The 22,226-nt window shown below is 40.2% G+C and overlaps 2 protein-coding genes across 2 annotated transcripts; one reads left to right on the top strand and one right to left on the bottom strand.

Annotated features, from left to right (window-relative positions):
- Positions 1-247: 247 nt before the first annotated feature.
- On the bottom strand, positions 248-5,752 carry elob (elongin B). Its single transcript, XM_085157672.1, has 4 exons — positions 5,610-5,752; positions 4,430-4,564; positions 3,648-3,756; positions 248-1,511 (listed from the first exon to the last, which is right to left on the bottom strand). Exons 1-4 carry the CDS (start codon positions 5,712-5,714, stop codon positions 1,399-1,401), a joined length of 462 nt encoding a protein of 153 aa, XP_085013798.1. The 5' UTR covers positions 5,715-5,752; the 3' UTR covers positions 248-1,398.
- A 5,110-nt stretch (positions 5,753-10,862) lies between these two features.
- On the top strand, positions 10,863-20,159 carry LOC146519538 (apolipoprotein L3-like). The gene has a single exon (XM_085157669.1). The coding sequence runs from the start codon at positions 10,991-10,993 to the stop codon at positions 11,795-11,797; it is 807 nt and encodes a 268-aa protein (XP_085013795.1). The 5' UTR covers positions 10,863-10,990; the 3' UTR covers positions 11,798-20,159.
- Positions 20,160-22,226: the final 2,067 nt, after the last annotated feature.

Raw genomic sequence — 22,226 nt, 5'->3', positions numbered from 1 at the left:
CTTTTGGCTCCTATGGATAGTTTCGTCATTCATAACAGCTTTACAATCTGTGTGTTTAAATAAGTCATCCACTTGTCAGATTTCCCGAAATATGATTTTCTGTATGGTACAGACCTTCTAAGTAGGTTGTGGTGTTTTAACAGCAGCTGCTAAAACACCAACATCGTGGCTTCATCAAGGCCACATTTACACCGTCTATGTTCAAAGATCACTTTAAATTGTACAAACACACAACAATACACAGATGTGAAAAACAATTCTTTTAATGTTAAACCAGTTACAAGTGCAACTTTGATCATCACATCCCACTGTTTAACAGCCTCAATCTTCAAATATGCATTTAAATGTCATATTAAACAGCATCTTTTCCCACACCCACCAGGCCATTACATCTTCTTCCTGTAATAACAGACACCTTTTTTTTGTAATTATTATTACGTTTCTAGATCATGAGACCCAGTGTTACACCATAATGTGAAGTTTTGATGTGCAGAAGTGTTTATTTCTAATACAATTATATTTTTATTTTTTGAAAATAATACGCATTATGGTATTAACAGTGTAAAATACAGCACAAACTGCAGCATGACATAAATGAGCTATGGTTCCAGGATAAATGGGAGGCAAAATAAGCAGCCAGGCACAGCTCATAATTTAACCACGACGTGTCACCTCTTCACTTCAGACTGTCAAGCAAGTCACAGGCTACAACCAATCGTTGCTGAGGAAAGGTGAAGAGGTCTCCATCAATGTTAAGAAGGGAAAAGTAAAGAATAATCGCCACAACTTGAATTTTGATTGCTGCTATGTCTGAAGACGTGTACTGAAGATCCAAATGAGTCATTCAGTCTCAGTAACTTAGATATTCACAAACTCCGAGCTATTGCAGCAACACATATCCAAACCACCCCCCAAAAAAGTTAATCCTAGTAATATTTTAATAAAGAAACACAAACATAAAAACCTAAAAATGCGACACCTTGTCAAATCCCACTCTGAAGCCAGCAAATTAAAGAACACAAGTAAGGCAGCATCAGCCTTACTCCAAATAAAGACTAGAATTCATTAAATACGAGGTACAATTATTCATGTTCAGCCTTTACCAACCCCGTGGATGACTGACAGTGTCGTGACAAGTCCGTCAGGTATCTCTGTGGGGTCTTTTGTGTAATTATCAATTTATCTAGCATGCGTTCGCCGATTTCAGGACAAAATGAACCACTTTGAAGCACCCTCACATTTACACCAAGGGGGAATCCGCGTTTGAAATTGTTTACGCCCAGCTGAAGATCGGTCGTCGGCAAGGCAAAACTTCACCCGTTGAGGCATCACTTCCCAAAAATTCAACCCCTCCCTTCGACCCCCTGTGTGTCCCTCTCGTTTCCCCCGCCTCTGAGCTCACTGTACAGCCTGCTCGTTGGCTGTGCTGCCTGAATCCTGGGGCTTCATGACGTCGGGGAGCTCAGGGGGAGTGGAGAAGGGCTCAATCCTCAGCTGCTCAAAGGAATCATCTGGGAGAACGACAGAAAGTTAAAACACAGAGAGACACAAAAGAGACATTAAATTCTGGAAAGAGATCAAAGTAACATGAAAGGGGATCCAGAGAAATTAATAATTTTGTATCCAGGGGGACCTGAATTTTAAAATAACAGTTTTTAAAATGCCAAAAAGACACAAAGTGCTTTGTTTTGGACAACTAGACCAATGTTGAACACTGAATAAGTTAAAAAGTATTTTGCTTCTTCCACTGGAAAAATGGCATTTACTGAGTGACAAAGAAAAACTCTCAATCTTTTCTGGCAACATTCCCGTTTTTCCTGTTTTCACTTGTATTTTAAGACCATCTCCCAGCAGTCGGTTTCTCTCAGGAAACTCCCAAACCTGCACGACTCTTAAACTTTACCATGAATAACTGGAATACACGGATCAGTACGTTTTGTACGTTCAGCCAACTTTGCCCAATTTGCCAGATTGTCTATGAAATGCACACACAGTACACACTCCAAATACAATTTCAACCCATCTGGCGGCACAAACTGGCAACCCGATTCAAAGGATGTGCCTTGCCAATCTCTACACAGACACCACAGCTGAGTTCTAAATAAATTACCTCTTTTTACCATTTCATCTTTCTTTACTACAAAGACGCAGTAAAATCGCAAGACATAAACAATGATGAGTTCAGCCACATATGTACCCATTTCAGTGTGTGTGACACAGGGTTACGGACTTTGCTAAGTTGGACACATTTACCAAACCGAGCTTCCAGAGTTAATAACACACAATCAAAAACTTGTAAAAATATAAACGCCTCTTTCCAACTGTAGACAACAAGTTGCAACAATTTTCTTTGAAAGCTGGACAATTTAACAGAAGTGGTTATAGCTCACATTTGGCTTGAAAGAGGATAACATATTACAATAACTTACAGTTCAAACAGCAAACTATGACTAGCTTTGCTTACCCATTAGTTGTGGTGGGAACATATCCTATTTAACGTTATTCAGGAAAGTACTTAAAGCCTTTACATGCTGGGCGTGAAAAATTCTTGCAAGCATTTTGGTGCAGCCATTCCCACCGACTGCGTAATTTTATAGTACTAATTTTTTGGGATCAAGCTCAATTTTTATCATGTGAATGAACAGGCGTCACCAATCAGACCACTGCAATTACCAACAAGTGTGCTTGTAGCTCCAAATGTACACCGATACTGAATACACAAATAGTAACATAATACAATTTCAGCTCAGACACACAAACGCTGTTAGTCGGCTCTCTGAAATGATTTCTTTGCCTCCTCAGATGTGGTCCCAACTCTGCCAACAACGGTTCAAACTGCCGCACTGACATCTTGATACAGCTTCAACTCCTGTACCAAACCATGAAATTCTGCCTTCTTATCGGAACTGGACAAACCTGGAATCTCCGGTTCTTCATTTTCTTGTTTAAAAACAGCAGAACCGGCTCATCTTTGCTTGATGCCGACTCCTGTTTTTTAGTAGTACATTCTTTTGAGGACAAATCTTTCACAAAAAGCAACATTTTAGATATGACCGTTAAACCAACGGTCTCCAACCTTTTTTGCGCCACGGACCGGTTTATGTTCGACAATCTTTTCACAAGCCGCCCTTTAAGATGTCGCGGATAAATACAACAAAATAAATCCAGTACCACCCCCCCAAAAAAAGAAGATTTATTCATAACACACAAGAAAAGACCCAGGGAAACCGAGTTAACTATAAAAAAATAACGTTAAAAACCCTGAAAACCACAAATTTCACACCCAAGCATCAACTCTCGCGGTATGGTACCAAACGACTCACGGACCGGTCTGTGGCCTGGGGACCGGTGTGTTAAACGACAAGTCATCATAATGACTTCACACATCAGTGGGCTGATAAATATGCTACAACAGAACTACAAACTCCCAGATTTTGAAATTTAAATGTTGGTAGGTATGTTTTTGGAACTTTAGAGATAATTTGGATTGTATAGCGCATCGATGTGACAAGTTGCTTAGTGTAAACCAGAATCCAGAATGTAGAATTTGGCTGTTATCTTTTTTTCCCTAAACCTGAGTTCAGATCAAGCGAATAAGCTCACAGTAAAATCTAGAATTGAGGTGGGTTAGAAGATGAACTACTCACCACTCAGACGAAACGCTAATCCCACCGTGGCTGGGGCCTGAGGCCGGGCTGTCTGATTTGTGAAGCCGCAGTTTCCAAGAGTTTGACTGTCATTAAGCAGCACGTCATCCTGAAGAAGAAAGAGTTAAAAGAAGCAGACATCTTCAGAGATTTGCAGGATCAAGTTTGCAGGGCAGACGGTTTTGTAACAAAGCGAAAATGGCGAGGCCTTGTTCTCTGATGTGAAGACTGCTTGTACTCAACAAAAAGCCAAAGTTTGAGGAAAGGAAAAAAAGGAAGCCCAATGATTTGTTCAGATAGAACCTGAACCAAAGTAAAGTAAAAAATATTGAAGCTTTGCAAAAACTTTGATTTTTTTTTTAAATGAAAGATTAGACTTTCCTGACAAACTGAAATGGAGGACAAGCTTTCTGTAATTGACATTGACTCAACTTCACTTTTACATTGAGAGGGGAAAAAAAGGGGGGGGAGGAGCTTGAGGAAATGTAGGACTTCCTTCTAATTTCTGAAAATATGTTACTGTCACTTGATTTCAGTTATAAATTTGCTCCTGTCCGCTGACTGCTAGGGCTAAACATTCAGGGGAGACTTCAAGTAACAAAAGAAAACTTTGATTCATGTTTTGTGAGAACAGCTTTGTCAAGTGAATAAAGGACAGGTATTAGAGCTCCAGCTATTATTTTGATTAACAATCTTTTTTTGAGACATTGTTTAGAGCATAAAATTGTAAGGTTAAAAAAAATAAAGTACTATTAACAAGGATTCCAGGTAATTTATTTCACCTTATAAAGCCTCTGATCTTCAGGTGGCCTCTTTAAAATGCCCTCCACTATGCGCTTCAGTTCGTAGACTGTGGTTGACTCTTTGGCATCTGTGAAGATGGTCGTCTTGTGACGTCGGATCATTAGAAACACATCCTGGAGTGAGATGAAGTGACAGGAGAAAATCACATAGTGATGATAGTGATACACACTGTAAGACTGATTCTCAGAAACACACGTCCTGTCTTACTGAATTAAGCTCAATTCTGTTTTCTGAGCATTTATATCAAATACTGCTCGTCTCTGTTGAGCCTACAGAACGTGTCCAGTGCCATCACCAGATAGATTTATCAAGTGAGAAAAAGCAGAGAGACATATCGGTCCAACATTACAGATATGTCAGCTCAGAGTTTTATCACGCTGTGTACAGGGATCATTAATAAATGCTCAGCTGGTTAAAGTTTGAGCAAAACAAACAGATGGTAGATGGGCGTTTATAAACTGAAACAGTCTCTGCTTAACCAGGTTATTCTGTGTGGGAACACTTTGGTAACTTTATGAGTAAACCAAGTCACTTCTCTACACCTCACGTTTTAAATAGCCGCAGTGACACATAGCTTAGCTAAGGCAGTTTTAACCAAAGCTTCAGCCATCTGTTAACGCCAGCTGTAGCGGCTTCCTCTGTCAACTGTTTTCACAGACTTGAACTATAAAGTTGACAGTCTGTGTTTCAACTCCTCTAACTTTTAAAACAAGCCCCGCTCACGCTAAACAACCATTTTTTATCTAAGTTATGGCATACATGGCAGCGTTAGCTGATAACTTTAGCCAGTTAGCTTTTGTGCGGCTAGATGGCTATTTGAGCCACACAAATTTGGATGATTTATCTCGAACAACAGTCATGTCTGTTCACATTGATCGGACCCCACTGTGCTTAACTTGCTATCAACTTGAAGAGTATAGCGCAACGAGCCACCATGAGCTACTGTATTGACTAACGCAGGAGAAGCTAGCCAATGCTAGCAAAGGTTAGCTAAACAAAGACATTCGTCTCTGAGTGATCGCTTTGTGACCAGCTTAGCTTAGCTGCTCAAATCGGGCATTTTACCGCTCTGAGGAGGGTTTGCCGGCTGACCTAAAGTCGGTTTTTCGTAGCCAACAGGCCACTATATTCTGAGCTGTATGTGTTTTCCTCACTCACCATTTCTTGCGGTTGGCTGCACACAGTGGGGAGAAAAACTGCACTGCACAACGACAACTGTGAGCTCAGAGCAGCATCAGACAGCCACAGCTTTAACTCCACCATCCACCAGCTGAGGGCAGCGCGCACAGCGCCGTCACTCTGTGTATGCACAAACTAATGCAACAGGAGAATATCTGTCTGAATGTCTTATTTCATTTTATTTTTATTTAAGCACCTTGGCATGCAGACTGCTTCTACAAACAAGTGCCAAACCATGCTACTGTTGTTATTATAAACTAGAAGCATAATTCTGACGGGAAGAATTACGTGCCAAAACATGCTATCTTTGTGTGGTATCGCAAGAAATATATATATATATACAAGAAATATTGTGTGGTTATATAAATATATGAGTATGTGTAACGGAGTTAAAAATACATCAGAAAAACGTGCACTTACCTGTTCTTAATTATTATTTTAAGTGTGAATTTTAGCTTTTTTTTTAAATTATATTTTATTTTGAAAACCCAGAAACCGGATCTCACTCTAACGTTTAGAAGCTGCTAAGGCTTCCGCTCCTCACAGCGCGCGCTTGCACTGTGAGGGTAAGTTCTGTAATGAAAGGCTCTGGCATTTTTATGGTTTCTGGCGTGAATGTTGTTACATAAGTTGTACGTGTCGATGTATATAGTAGTGATGGGCAGATGAAGCTTCATGAAGCACTGAAGCTTTTCATCCAATTGGTTCACCCCAGTGCAAAGCTTCTTGAAGCTTCATTTGCTCTAGTAGGACACCTACTGGACGTAAAAATATTAGTTGGCATGAATTTGAAGAGTGTGGCCTTTTGCACATAGCCTGTAAATGTCAACAACAAAAGGAGTGTGTAAAACATGTATATTGTAGTGATGGCAGTATACTGTGTATATTTATGCTGGCAGTATGGAAAATGATCATTTGGAAATGCTTAAAATGGAAATGATCATTTACTGTGAGGTGAGGTGTGGTTGGGGTGTGGACAGTGGTTGTGCTTTTGTAACGTTCAGGTATGGACAGCTACACACTGAGGCTTTGAGCCTCAGTCCTGCCCACATTTTATTCTGTAAAAACTAAATTTTCACTGCTTTTATGACCTTTTTAGTGGGGAGAACATAGCTAGGATTTAATGATTTAACAAATCTTTTAAATCCTTTGTCCTCCACAATGCTAAATGGCTGGGAGTCCTCAATCACCATGCTAACCAGGTCTTCATGTATTTGAGATTGTTCTCCTGAGGAAAGACAACAAAAACAAAGCACAAATATAAATATCACACACGTCACTTATTGCATTGTATAATATTGTTATATCATTTAGTAACATTACTGCATGCTATATTATCATGGCATTTGATGGCTCACCTGGTCTTGCTCCACAATCTGTGTTCCCCCTATTCTCATGCAAAGCTCTGTAGTGCCTAAGCATGGATGAGGTGTTGTTGTTATATCCCAGCTCCCTGGCACATAGCAAACACTTCACCTTGTACAAAAGTAAAGACAGCTTAACATATGTTTTATTGCACCATCAGTATTATGAAAATACATCTTCTGTAGAAATTTACATAACTTGTTGGGAGGAATAAAATCAAAATGTTCCCACACAGGGGAGGACATCCTCCTCTTCTTAGCTGGCTCCATTCTCTCCTGACTTTCTCTCCTCACTCTCATAAACCTCCAAACTGTCTCTAACTCTCACTAACCGCAACTCTCCATCAAACACCTACATTTCTGAATGAAGTCTGAGGGGTTCATATCGCTGTCATATCTCGCGGCAAAGTTTGAACCGCTTCATGAACCAGTCACGTGGTACAGCCGGGCAGCGAGGCTTCGGACGTCATCATTTTCAGCTCCTCCCATAAATGAAGCAAGCCTCGATACGCGCTTCGCGGAAACGTCCCCTCAATTACTCGACACACGCTTCGAAGCCTCGATACAGAACGTCACATCACTAGTATATAGGTTCATATTGATATTAGAAAGTTTCTGTGTAACCGAAACATAGGCTGGTTGCTGTTAAACAGTGTTTCTGCCGTATTTATGCTCTTTGGCAGTAAGCTTTTGTCAGCCCCCTAGTGGCTGCTGCGCATAGCAGGAAATGTGTTTGATTTACTGTTTTTCTGTGCTTTTTGTGATGTTTTACATTGTAGGAGCTACAATTGCTAGTACCATCAGAAGACACCTGTTGAGTGTGTTTTATGTCTTCTGCAGGTACGTGAGCTTGTTAACAGTTATTTTGTCTGTAAAGCACAAGCAAGTGGAAATGTAATGCGCTACTGTTAATTTGTCCACTAGAGGAAAATGTTTAGCCGGTGATACTTCTGTTATCCTGTTATTTTGTTTTATACGATTGTGAAATGTATTTTATTAGTCATAAGATTTATTTTTTGTATACAAGTTCAGTGTGACACACTGAAAAATGGGAGAAATTATTATTTCCATCTTTTCTTTATTAAAAAGTTAATTGTAAGTCTGTTGAGACAGCGCGCGCTTGCACTGTGAGGGAATAAATCGTGAAAAGCCAACCTTTCTGAGCGTCTGTGATTTTTGAAGAGCTGGAAGCGTTACATATGCATAATAGTTATTATTCATAGATACATACATCCTAAGTTCCTGTTATTCATCTGAAAGAAACAGAATGAGTGTGTTGTTACAATGGTAATGCCAGGAGAGGCAGTAGTGGTTCTATGTTACATTAATGTTGTTAGGAAGTGGAAGAAGAGTGTGTCCTGTAGGAGGCAGTAGAAAATGTATGCTCATGTTCTGTACATGCCCTGAAAGAAAGGTTCAGTAAACCAGTTGCAACGATACGCCATTGGGAGTCTCAGTTATTTCATTGTTACTTTTTGAAGATGCAACACTTTGTTAATAAGAGCAAGAAGCATAATTCTGATGGGAAGAATTACGTGCCAAAACATGCTACCTTTGTTATTATAAACTAGAAGCATACTCTGAGAGGAAGAATTACGTGCCAAAACATGCTACCTTTGTTAACCAGCACACTTTAATGGGTAAAAAGAAGTGTCAAACCGTACTGGCTTTATGAATATCAGCTACAAACATACTCTGATGGGCAAAGTTAAGTGGCAAACCATCATACCTACTTAAATTTGTGCTGGAATTATTGTTTGGCAGCAGAAATGTGCATAAATTACGTACAGTAGGACATTTTGCCAAAGTAGGGCAGTTTGTCATATGGCAGTGTAAAATTATCCTACTGGTAGGACGGTTTGCCAAAGTAGGACTGTTTGTCAGGGGACACCGTGAAATTATCCTAGGGGTAGGACGTTTTGCCAAAGTAGGATGGTTTGTCACGCGGTAACATTTTGTCGCTTTATTGATCAAAATCAGTCCTTTTCTCGCTTAAATACCGAAAAAAGCTTCTGAGGTCTGTGTTGACACAGTGTTCCTACAGTATTATAGCGTTACATTTGCTAAGCTGGGGAGTAAGCGTGTACTTACTCGGCCATCTGGGAACGCCCCCTCGCTCTTTGATCTTTTGATCTTCACAAAGGACCATTCTGACGTCACGGTCGACGTCACGTTCTCTGCTAGTGCTTAAATAGGGAGCTCCTTTAACGGTTTACATTGGAGCATTTTCAGAAACAGCCAGTTGTTTTAGACAAAGCTAATACGTATTTAACCTGTGAGACCGTGCTTTAAACCTTTAAAAAAAATGTCACAGGACTCATTAAATAACTTACCTTCTGGAAGCGATAGTGGAGATGAGTCACCAATAGTGCAGCTTGAGGCTATTGAGATGAGTCTGTCTCAAATTCACAGCGATGTAGTGCTTCAAATTGAAATTATTAAGAAAGAAAACGCAGATCTCAAGCAAGAGCTCTAAGATAGTAGGAAAAAAACGCAGATCTCAAGCAACAGCTCAAAGATAGTAAGAAAGACGAGTCAGAACTCATTGAAGACCTCAAAAATATTAACAAACAAAACGCAGATCTCAAGCAAGAGCTCGAAAATAATCAGAAAAAAAAGTCAGAACCCATTGAGGACCTGAAAAATATTAAGAAAGAAAACGCAGATCTCAGGCAAGAGCTCAAAAAAATTAGGAAAGAAAACGCAGATCTCATGAAAACTGTGGCAAATAATCAGCGCCTACTAGTAGGTTCAGGTCTTGCCGCAGTGGCCATTGTTGTTCCTGCAGCTTGCTGGGCCATCTCACAGCTTTTCGGCTGAAGTGAATGTCCCGCTCTGTGGGATCATGATAATAATCATGATCCCACAGAGCGGGGATCGCTATAATTGTGGGTAACAGTTACCCTTTAAAAAAAGTAATGATGTTTTCCAGCCACAGTCCACCTTCATCCTGGCGCTGTTCCCGCTGGTGCAGGGTCCGTTCTTCGGCAAAGGTTTCTCCATCTTCCTTGATTTTGTCCATCCACCGTTTCTTCGGTCTGCCTCAAGGCCGGCGCCCTTCTAAAATATGCTGTGCTCTCCTTTATGTTTGATTTTATTTTTCCCCTCATACCCCCAACCAGTCATGACAGAAGACTGCCCCTCCCTGAGCCTGGTTCTGCCAGAGGTTTCTTCCTGTTAAAAGGGAGTTTTTTCTCTCCACCGTTGCCAGAGTGCTTGCTCATAGGGGATCATTTGATTGTTGGGGTTGAATTTATGGGTTTCATTTAATTGGCTTGAACTGAAAAACCTAAAAATTCAGGTCAGGGTTTTACATAGTGGAGAGCACTGCAGTTGTTAACTGCACTTTTTTATTTGTAGTTTTTGCAGTGCTTCCTACTACAAAAACTACAAATAAAATCCTTGCAGTTAGCAGCAAATCAAAATAAATAAACACATTTTTAAAAGATCCACTACTGCTCTGTGTGTTTACTTCAATGAACAATTGTAGAAGATTATAGATTGTCCAAATATGTGAGAGTTTTAAAAGTAGCACTGCATGAGATTTACTGTGGCACAGATCGTTGAGCAGATTGTGTGTTGATCTGAGTCCTGTGATTTCCAGTAGTGATTTATTCCCATAACAAAATCAAATTGTCCTCTGCTGCCGTGTTGTTGCACAATGAAAATGATGGAGGTTTCAGAAACAGTCCGGCCCTGGTTACTGTCTCAGATATGACACTAGTCTTATCCTGTCTGCTTCTGTGTGTATATATGTAATATGCATATCCACATAATTATGGATTATTATAATTATGATATTTAATAAACACACTGTGTTTTAAAGAACATACATTAAGAAACTGATTGTATTAAATTTTTATTTCAAATATATTTCATTATATTTTTTGTCATCATTTTATTATAGATTAAGTGCAAGAGTTGTTAAGTGTGGATAAATAAATAATAGTTTATTGCAATAGCAAATTGCAAATTTCCAGTGTGGCAGGCAGCTCCATGGGGGCAGTTGGAGGTGTGCTGTCCATTGTTGGTTTGGCATTAATTCCTTTCACAGCAGGAGTTTCTCTAGCTTTGACAATGACTGGAGTCGGGCTGGGAATCACCAGTGGAGTCAACAGTGCTGTGACCACTGCAACAGAGGTTGGAGTAAATGCTACACAACGAAAGAAAGTCTCTGAAGTCTTCAAGAACTTTATGGAGGATGTACAGAGTCTCCAGAGTTGTCTGGAGGAGGTTACCAGTCAAACCATCGCCAAACTGGACGCACTTGACATAAATATGGTTGTGGGAGTTGGCAAGATTGCAGCTAACGCTGGTACTATTGGAAACGGTATTGATGCACTTGTTGATGCCGCTTCTGCTGTTAAGGTGTTACAAACTGAAGAGCTGCTCACGAGTGCTGGGAAAGTTGTGGCTCAAGAAGGACAAGCGTTACGTAATGCACCCAGGGTTGCTTCAGATATCCCAGATATTGGTCAGGCAGCAGCCAAAGGGACCCTTGCACTCTCCAAGTCAGCAAGAGCAGGTCTCATTGCAGTTAATGCTCTCTTCCTCGGCATGGATATTTTCTTCATCTGTAAAGACAGCATGAGTCTGGCTAAAGGCAGCGAGACTGAAGTCTCACAATTCATCAGAGCCAGAGCTGCACTTTGGCGTTCAGAGATTGACTCACGGCAGAAGATGCATGACTCTCTGAATGAAGGTTTGCCAACATCAGAAAAAAAGAAGGCTGTCCTGGAGACTCCAATTTATCTGGAGATGGAGGTGAAGAAAGCAGAAAGGGTAGAACCATCTACTGAATGATTAAAAAAACTGCAATGAAACAGTCGTAAATTATTGATCACTGAAGTGCTCGACTCGTGCTAACTGAAAAATGATCAGATCATAGAGCCGTTTTATGTGGAAAATGTTTGAAAGCAATCGTCAGACTGTAGGTCTTTTCAGTAACAGCATGCAGCGAGGCATCCTCATGCTGTAATTACATTAATTGCCAATAAGTCAACTGAAAAAAATGTATATTCTAGAGTTGTGATTACTGCAATATAAAGTATCAGAAAAAGTATCTGTCAATGCAAAATTTTAATAATATATGTGATTTGTACATCATTCTGCTGAACATTTTATTTGCACAGTCAAATATAAAACCGTATTAATAACATTATTTAATCAAGTATGCAATAAAATAAAAAATAATTACTTCCATATATAGACTTTTTTCCTGTAATATAGTTCTGTTATTACACAGTAATTACACGAAGTTCTGGTGCATAGATTTTAGAACAGATGAAATATTCTTGTACCAGTCTGACCAGTCTGCTGTGTGTGTACTGCACTGGTAATTTAACAGCAGCACTAATCACATGTAATGATCATAATGTAAATGTAGTCTGTTTCTTTTTGTATAAATACTTGTATCCTTAAATTTTCCCTCTGTTGATATATAAAGTTTTAACTTATCCAATGAAATGTATTAATATCCAGAATTGTTTTTTGTGAATATAATTAAAAAGCTATGCCTGTGGTTGATGATAGGCAGCAGATACGAGATGAAAACTGTAAAAGAAAATTAAAAAAAATAGATGTTGTAGTTTTTCTTGTTTAAGAATCAATATTTTACATAAAAATAGAATTTAAATTGTTGTCAGAACATTTAGTCAGACTCTCTGGTAATGTGATAAACATGGATACCTTTTCCAGTGGCCTCTTACACATTTGCAAGCTTCACTTATAAAACATGTGACAGCTGTAATTACAGTTTCAAAGGTAACTATATGATGATGATGATGAAATCTTCCAGATGAAGCAAAACAAAATTCCCACAACTGTGATGCTCTTAATTTTATTGCTACAGTATTTAACAAGGTCATTGTTGGTATATGTGCATATTGTCCTTAAAGTAAAACAAACAGACAAATAAATGTACAAGTAAAACCTACTTTTAGTCAGTAATTTGATGTGACAGTTGAAAGTGTAAATTCCAACAACCAAAAACTCAGCAGTAGTTGTTCTTGCTGAGCGTGGTGCTGAGATAAAAGTACAAGGAAAAACAGAGTGAATAGAAAGTGAGTCAAAGAAAAAGAAATACAAAGACAGAGGAGGTTATCAGAAGCAGATGTGGTTGTGGTGCGTGAAGAAACTACTGCAAGATGCTGAAGCAACAATTTCAAGTAATGCAAGTATTGCAATATGTAACAACAACAAATGTTTCTCAGTTGAAAGCAAAGATTTCTTTTAAGATTTGAAATAAATCCATAAACTAATATGTTTGCATGTATGCACTAGTGATGTTGGTCGCGAACGAAATGGCTCTTAGAGCCGGCTCTTTGACGTGAACGACGCGAGCCGGCTCCTTATCGCGAGACGTGTTTGGTTTTTTTTTCTTTCTTTCTCTCACCCTCTCTCTCGCACTTTTTTCCGCTTCACTCCGCATGCGAGCCTTGTGCTTTGCGCTGGGCAGAGGGGGAGGGGCGGTAGTTACACTCGCAGTAGCACAGGAACAGAGTGGGAGGGAGAGACAGAAAGAAAGCCAGGGATGACAAAGTCACATTAGAAAGGTATAGTAATCATCCACAACTATTTTCAGTTGAGGATGATAAAGGATTCAGAAAGTTTATTCATGCAGGCCCATATGACAGAGAATGTGCATCTTCTTTTTGTTTTCATATTTTAGTTTATATTTAATTGTGTTATGGTTTGCAGTGTTTTGTGTTGTTTCGTTTTAAATTTGTTTAAAAGGAAAAAGCTGAAAATTTAAATAGTTAAAAGTTGAACTGTGACTAGTTGGTTTTTGTATTATATGATTTATTTATTAAATTTTCTGTGGAGTGAATAAATAAAAGTATATTTACGGTGGCCGCTAGAGACAAAGCAGCACGTACAAACTTCGAAACACGTACGAACTCTGAAGCACGTAAAAACTCCAAAACACGTAAAATCTCCAAAACACGTAAAAACACCAAAACACGTACAAAACACAACAGAAGTGCTCCAGAATGCTAGGTGCAGTGTTGAACTTTTGTTACCTAGAGGCTACACAAGCCAGCAAGTACCAATGACTGGATTTGGTGTGTGGTAGTTAGTGATGTGATTTCCGGCTCTTTTTTAGAGATCCGGCTCTTTCGGTTCGGCTCACTAAAAAGAGCCGGCTCTTTCGGCTCCGAACCGGCTCTTCAGGTTGTTTTGTTGCTTTAATTAATTTATTATTAACAATAATATAAAATTATGCACAAAAGGAATTACTAACGTAAAAAAAGTGGTTTTATTTATATATGTTTATATATAAATATATGCGGTGGCCCCTAGAGACAAAGCACGTACAAACTCCAAAACACATTTCTAGCATGAACTGAACTTCCAAAGCAGAGCTACTAGATCACTTAAATTACACAATTGAAAGCATGTGTGTATTGTTTGTGTATTTATACACAGGCACTCATATATATTCAAATAATTTTAAAAAATATGTTCATTTACCTGTTATTACCACATACCAAATCCGGTCGTTGGTACTTGCTGGCTTGTGTAGCCACTAGGTAACAAAAGCTCAACACTGCGCCCAGCATCCTGGAGCACTTTTGTTGTCTTTTGTACGTGTTTTGAGTTTTTATGTGCTTCTGAGTTTTTATGTGCTTCTGAGTTTTTACATGCTTTGGAGTTTGTATGTGTTTTTACGTGTTTTAGAGTTTGTACGTGATTTGGAATTTGTACGTGCTTTGTCTCTAGGGGCCACCGTAAATAAACTTTTATTTATTTCCTTTTACAAATTTAATGTGAAACAACACAAAACACTGCAAACCACAACAAAATTAAATATAAATTAAAACATGAAAAAAAATAAGATGCACATTCTCTGTCATATGGGCCTGCATGAATAAACTTTCTGAATCCTTTATCATCTGCAACTGAAAATAGTCGTGGATGATTACTATACCTTTCTAATGTGACATTGTTGTCCCTGGCTTTCTTTCTCGCCTTCTGGCTCTGTTCCTGTGCTACTGAGTGTAACTACCGCCCCTCCCCCCTCTGCCCAGCACAAGGCTAGCGTGCTGAGTGAAGCAGAAAAAAAGTGCGAGAGAGAGGCTGAGAGAAAGAAAGAAAAAAACCCACGTGACGGCTCACGATAAGGAGCCAGCTCACGTCGTTCACGTCAAAGAGCCGGCTCTAAGAGCCATTTCGTTCACGAACGACCCATCACTACGCTAGAGACAAAGCAGCACGTACAAACTTCAAAACACGTAAAATCTCCAAAACACGTAAAAACTCCAAAACACGTACAAAACACAACAGAAGTGCTCCAGAATGCTAGGGGGGAGGAGACCAGAGGTTATAACTGTAACTGTTGTGTGGAGTTCTTTAGATCAGCCTTTAGCATAGGACTGCATAGGAATGTAGTGTGCTGATCTCCAGATGCATCTGTAAGAATAATGGGTAATAAAAGGATTGTGTAAAACATGGAAACATCTCAGAGTGATCTCTACCAGGACCAAAAGAATCGCAGAGACTGGCGTTGTCTCGACAATTTGGTGCCAGTGACCCGGATCTTGGTAGTTGATCTCCATTTGGACCTTGGCTGAAGTGGAATGGACACTGAGGGTATTGCCGGCAAAAAACAAGGTAAGCAGAACCTGTTTAATCGAATCTGCATATTGGAATTAAGCTAAATTTCACCCAAAAGTGTCCTGAACGCAGAAGTCCGTAAATTTTGATAAGAGATGTGTGTAGAACAGAGCTGGTTTCTCTAAAAGTGAGGGTTTGAGGCCCAGAAAGCAGGACTTTCTAAATTCTATTGTCCTTGGATGTGGCTGCCCCTCCTATGAGTTGACGAATTCATAGGCCCAGACGGCGTTTCTGGAGCTAGGTTTGAGGCCTGGGGAATTCAGGACCCCCTAATTCTACTAAAACGGTTTGAGGCCGAGGGAGTAGATTGGCTAAATATTCCTCCCTAAATTCTACTAAAACGGTTTGAGGCCGAGGGAGCAGATTGGTTAAATATTCCTCCCTAAATTCTACTAAAACGGTTTGAGGCCGAGGGAGCAGATTGGTTAAATATTCCTCCCTAAATTCTACTAAAACGGTTTGAGGCCGAGGGAGAAGATTGGCTAAATATTCCTCCCTAAACTCTACTAAAACGGTTTGAGGCCGAGGGAGAAGATTGGTTAAAATTCCTCCCTAAATTCTACTTTGTTGTGAGTTTGTGTTTTAAGAAAACTTAGGTTTGCAAAGTGTGATTGTGCAGAGAGTAGCATGTGGCTGAATCTGAAGAACAAAAGGTGTGTGTGTGGGGGTGCTCCTTTGAGGACAAAGGAAAGTTGTGTAGGTGTGTGTTTAAACTACCTGATGACCAAAATGGAGGAGGTGTGTGTAAGTGCCCTGGGGGGCAAAATGGAGGTGAGGAGCAAATTAGAGGTGTGTGTGTGTGTGTGTGTGTGTGTGTGTGTGTGTTCCTTTGAGGGACAAAAGGGGAGACAGAGCGGATTACAGGGGATTATTGACAAGACAAAATAGTAATAATATGGAGAATTTGATCAAGAACTAGATGAGAGCAGTTGGGGAGAAAGGAAAAGAGAGGTTGGAGAAGTGGATTTAGAGGTTGATGTGCAGGTGTAAAACAATGGGGTACAAAAAAAATAAAATTTAAAAAAATTTTTAAAAAAAAGGGTAAAAATGAAAAAGAAAAAATACCAAAACAAAAAAAGTGTGGAATTGTGAGAGGGGAACTGTCTCCAACTCGGGGGAGCGGGTGATACTGCAGGTCACCAGCTGCCCTTAGTGGACACAAAAGAAAAACAGAATAGGAGTGTGGTTGATGAAAAAAAGTAATAATAATATGAAGAGGGTTTTGTTTTTCTCAGTCAAGAACAACTAAAATCTTACTTTCTGGGTTTTTAAGACAGGAGAGAGACACGGCTGGAATTAATTGGACATTACAACACAAGGGGAAGTGAAACTAGAAACACTGAAAAGACCTTCAAAATAAAACAGGAAACACACCAACTGAACTCTAACACAGATGCAAATTTAACACAGACTGGGGAGACAGAACATAGGAATGTGGAACAGGAGGGCACAGAGGACACAAAACACTAGGGATAATTAGAAACAATTAATAAACTTAAACATAAACACGGAGTTCACAGACTCCGGACCAGGACAGTGAATGATCAAGTTGTCTCAGTGTGTCACTTGCAGGTGGGGAAATGGACCTGGATCAATTCTCCACGAGCAGCAGTTGGAAGAAAATTATAGGTAAAGATCATTTGAAACACCCAGCCCGAGTTTTGGCTGAATTGTTTTGCAGCTTTCCTTCCTCATCCTGAAAAAGCAAGCTCCAAGGAAGCTAATCGCTTCTTGAAGACACGGAGTACAGTTAACATCAACAGTGGACAGCAGGCCAAGAGACAACAGCAGAGTCCTGAGCATAGAGGTCCAGCAGCGCTATGGGCAAACGACATCAGAGAAAGAAAGAGAAGATCCATCATCACGACTGGATGGATGGAGAGATGTGGTTCCAGGAAGCTGCAACTTCACTGTGGGTGAAGGACTTTTCAGGAGACTGTCTGAGTTTGACATTTGCCATGTTTGGAGCAAAATGGCAATGAAATAGACAGTGGGAGAATACACGGGACAAAGCTGAAAAAAAGAACTGGCATTGGACTGGTGGGGAAGAAGAGACCACAGTGAAAGAAGGAGCAAGTGAGGACACAGGAATGCTGTTTTAGTTTGGGTAATCAAATTGGGTTAAGGAATCCAGGGAGACAAACGACTGACTTGAAGTGGAGGATTGAAAAAGTGTCCAGACCACCACAAAAGGGGGAGGAAGACAAGCACTAAGGTATGCAAGTGCACTGCTGGACAAAATGGAAAGGCAACACCTGACATGCATACAACATGTACTGGGGGTAGCACAAAATCATACAGGAAGTGCACACATCACAAGAGGGTACCGGTAGAAGGGGTTAACAACACACAGTGTGGTTGCCAATGGTAACTCGCAAGCATTAGGATTTAGCTGTGCCTGACTATGATTGAGATTTTTTAATTTTTATTTAGGTGTTTCTGAAACAAAAAGGTGGAGCAAAAGAAGTTTTGTTTCAGAAAAAAGGGGGAAGGTAAATAAAATGACATAAGTACAAAATACATGAATATGAAAAGTTGGGGGATTTAATTGGCTGATGCATTTTTCTTTTGTTACCAAGTTGAACCTGCCAATTAGATTTGGTGTGTTTTATTTTTTAGAGAAGGACTATTCTGGGACAAGTCCTAAGACTACGATTTTATATATTTGGTTATTCTGGTATTTTTATTTTTTAACAGTGCACTGACAGTTTTGTTTGACAATTTTCTCTCTTTCAAGCAGGCCTGCACGGTTGGATCTGAAAGCGCTATACTAAATTTTTGCTTGAAAATTATCGCAAACTGAGCTTCTCCACTTTACAATGGGCTCTGGAGAAAGTCACTTATTTGGGACGCAATCAGATAATGAGTCCCTGCCTAAAAGGATTTTGCGAGGTAATCCATTCTAAAATTCTTTTTTTGTTCTTTTTGAAATGTCGTCATATTGCTGGCAGTAGAAACTTAATGCGACACAAGAGGTTCTGCTATCAGCAATAAACACAGGGACTGACTGGACTGACAAAAACTTGACTGACTTGACACCAATATGCAAGATTGCACCTCCACCCAGAGAGACAAAAGGGTGGATGTATGTATGTATGTATGTTTCTTTTTATAGAAGTAGAAAGGTGACAGCAACATCCTGGGTTGCATGGGCTTTTGGGCCGTGCTGACTTAACCTTTTAATTGCCACTTTCTGTGTCTGTGAATTTATCAGCGGTGTGTTAATATGACCTTGTATTGTGTACAGTGCAGAGGTCACTGTGAGAAAGTGTGCATACAAGATGCACTGGGCTAACATCTACATGGACTTTTTCTACAGCAGAGGGTTAATCATAAGATTTAATCACATGATTTGCAACAGGAAACACCACTGGCCAATTTTTTAAACACAGGTTTACAGGCCTGGAGCAGAGCTACTCCATGGGAGAAGCCCTGGAATTTTTAAGAGAGAATGGGCAACTTTATTGTGCATCTCTAATTGTTTTGAATTGACACATGGCAAGGACCATGTGGCAAAAGGGGTTTGTCGGGGTAGTTTTAATTTTTAATTACAGGTTCAGTAACCAAACTGACTGAAGGAGATCACCCATAAGATGCAGACTGAGACCTGGAGAGAAGGCTTCAAGAGCGAGCAAGAGAGAGAGCACAGCTTGCTGCAGGAAGCACACTGTCGGACGGCTGGTGGGTACGTCTGAAAGTGATTAAAAGAAAGTGGTTGGAGCCGAGGTGGACAGGACCAATCGAGTTGGTGAACAGGACATCGCACGCTGTTCGACTGAAGGGCAAAGGCGAAGCCGGGTACCACTGGAGCCAGTGTGCAGTAGCTGAGGAGCAAGGAGCAACTTGAGCACCAAAGGGGGAATCGAGCCTTGACTCAGACGAGTCAGAGAACACCCAGACCTCAACCACAGGGGCAGAATAATCCCCTGGTCTGTGGCAAGGTCTTAGGGTAGTCTACCCCTGAGACTGAAGAAAGAAGAGACGGAAGAACGCAGAGACTCACCCCACGCTGGAAAAAGAAGACTGAGGGAATAGATAGTGAAGGTTGTCCACACCACCCTATTCAAGCAGTTAAACAGAGTTTATCTCAGGAAGTGAGGAAAGCATTCACACCAGGTCTGGTCAGGTTTAGGAAACCAGTTATGCCCTAGGATGAAGGAGAGGTGTGATGTGATCTCTCATTGGAGAGATCAAAAGGGGGATTGTTGAGAATAGATTCCTTAATGTACATCAACGTTAAAGAGAATATAGTTGTGATTGCTTGCAACATTATAATATTGTGGTAATGAGTGTAAGGATACAAAATAGAAAATAGGCCTGGGATGGGAACAAAGAACTGAGGTGCAGGGCAGAAGGACAATCAACCCCCACCCCCAGGGCATGAAACAAGAGTTACTGAGGGTGAGGGGCAGACAAAGGGCAAACAGACACTACCTTAAAAGGAGATGGGGGTCAGGGTGTCAGCACCCTTGGCCACTGTACTAGTGTATTTCCATTGTGGGGGTGTTTACTGTAGGGGGGAGGAGACCAGAGGTTATAACTGTAACTGTTGTGTGGAGTTCTTTAGATCAGCCTTTAGCATAGGACTGCATAGGAATGTAGTGTGCTGATCTCCAGATGCATCTGTAAGAATAATGGGTAATAAAAGGATTGTGTAAAACATGGAAACATCTCAGAGTGATCTCTACCAGGACCAAAAGAATCGCAGAGACCGGCGTTGTCTCAACAATTTATGAGTGCTTGTGTATAAATACACAAACAATACACATATGCTTTCAATTGTGTAATTTAAGTAATCTAGGTTCAGTTAACGCTAGAAATGTGTTTTGGAGTTTGTACGTGCTTTGTCTCAGGGGCCACTGTATATATTTATATATAAACATATATAAATAAAACCACTTTTTTTTTACATTAATAATTCCTTTTGTTCATAATTTTATATTATTGTTGATAATAAATTAATTAAAGCAACAAAACAATCTGAAGAGCCGGTTCGGAGCCGAAAGAGCCGGCTCTTTTTAGTGAGCCGAGCCGAAAGAGCCGGTTCTCTAAAAAGAGCCGGAAATCCCATCACTATAAGGTTTGTTCATTTAAATTCGATTCTAAGCTTGAGAAAAGTCTAATAAAAAACAATGCCTGCAATTACTGTCATGAAAGGTCACTGGAAGGCAGAATTTCCAAGGTTGCAGGCCAAAACCACAAGAATTACATCTTATATTAAACCGGCCGCAGCCTCTGCACCTGTTACATGAGTTACATGTGCAAAATGCCTGATGATGTTTTGTTAATTCCTGCTGTTTGGAATGCTATAGTCCTCTTATTAGGGATGTTTTTGTTTTCTTGGTGGGAAGTGGGGATAAAGTCCCAGTTAAAATTCTGAGTGATTCAGGAGACTATGACTCCTATATAGTGAACCTATATAGTGTGCTGCCCTTCTCAAAGGAGTCTGACACAGGTGACTGCCTCCTAAGTAGTGGGAGGGGTTTGACCACCCTCCCTGTTCCTTTGCATAAGCTCATCAAACCATTAAGCTAGCACCATTACAACTTATTCTTCTGATAATGGAACCTTTTGAACATCTTGTTCTATACTGTGTGGGTCTTTTGCTGCTCTCAACATCTGGAAATAAGTATCTTCTTGCAGTGATGTGTCAAAGTACCAAAATTCCTGCTGGATATCCACTGAGGTCAATGACGAGCAAGGCAGTGGTGACAGCTCTAACTCAGTTTATTTTGGTGTGAGTGATCAGAGTTCACATTTTTCATCTCACATGTTCGCCGAAGTTTTGAAAACCCTGCACATAAACCATAATTGGTCATCAAGATACCATGCCCAAAGCCAGGGGGCTCTGGAAAGGTTTCACCAGATGCTAAAGTCTCTTTTGCGTACCTATTGCATAAAGCTTAGTAGAGACTGGGAAGAGGGTCTGCCATGGCTGATTTTGTCTGAAAGAAAACATAGGTTTCAGCCCTAATGAGCTTGGGTCTTGACACAGTGTGCGTCGGCCCTTGGCTGTAATAAAAAATAAAGGGGTTTATTCCGAGCCACCTAATAAACTTAAAAAACTTGAGTTTGTAAATGGATTTAGACTTTGATTGCTTGTAGCTGGGATTGCCAGTTGTCAGTTTTGTTGTGGGGACCAAGTTTCAGCCTTTTTGCCAGTTGTGGGATCTCTGTATCGTCTCCCATTTACAGGCCCTCACAGGTCCTTAATGAGAAACTTTGATATAAATTACTTTCAACCCTAAAATAAAAAAAGTTGGTTCAGCACTGTCATATAAACTTACTCAAACCGTATTATGCAAGTGACCAAAATTCTAGTCGGTGTGTCAAGGATACGTTCACTAGGGCTGCACGATTAATCGTTAGAAAATCGCGATCTCGATTCATACTTATGTGTGATCTCATTTCCAAATGACAACGATTTAAAAAAAAAAAAAAAAAAAGACGACGATTGTACCGCATTTTGATCCGGGACGTAATCTGCAGGAAAACAAGCGCTCACTCTTCCTGCTCAACAAATGACAAGGGCGGAGCCTTATACCACGTGATACAGAAGCTGTGCCGTTTGATGCTAAAATTAGCAGGGAAAAAAACAACGGAGAGCACATCAGGG

This window comes from Neolamprologus multifasciatus, chromosome 4 (genome assembly GCF_963576455.1).
Source record: "Neolamprologus multifasciatus chromosome 4, fNeoMul1.2, whole genome shotgun sequence".
In the NCBI taxonomy this organism is placed as follows: domain Eukaryota; kingdom Metazoa; phylum Chordata; class Actinopteri; order Cichliformes; family Cichlidae; genus Neolamprologus; species Neolamprologus multifasciatus.
The sequence above is the reverse complement of the archived record's forward strand: the minus strand, read 5'-3'. Positions and strand labels throughout refer to the sequence as shown.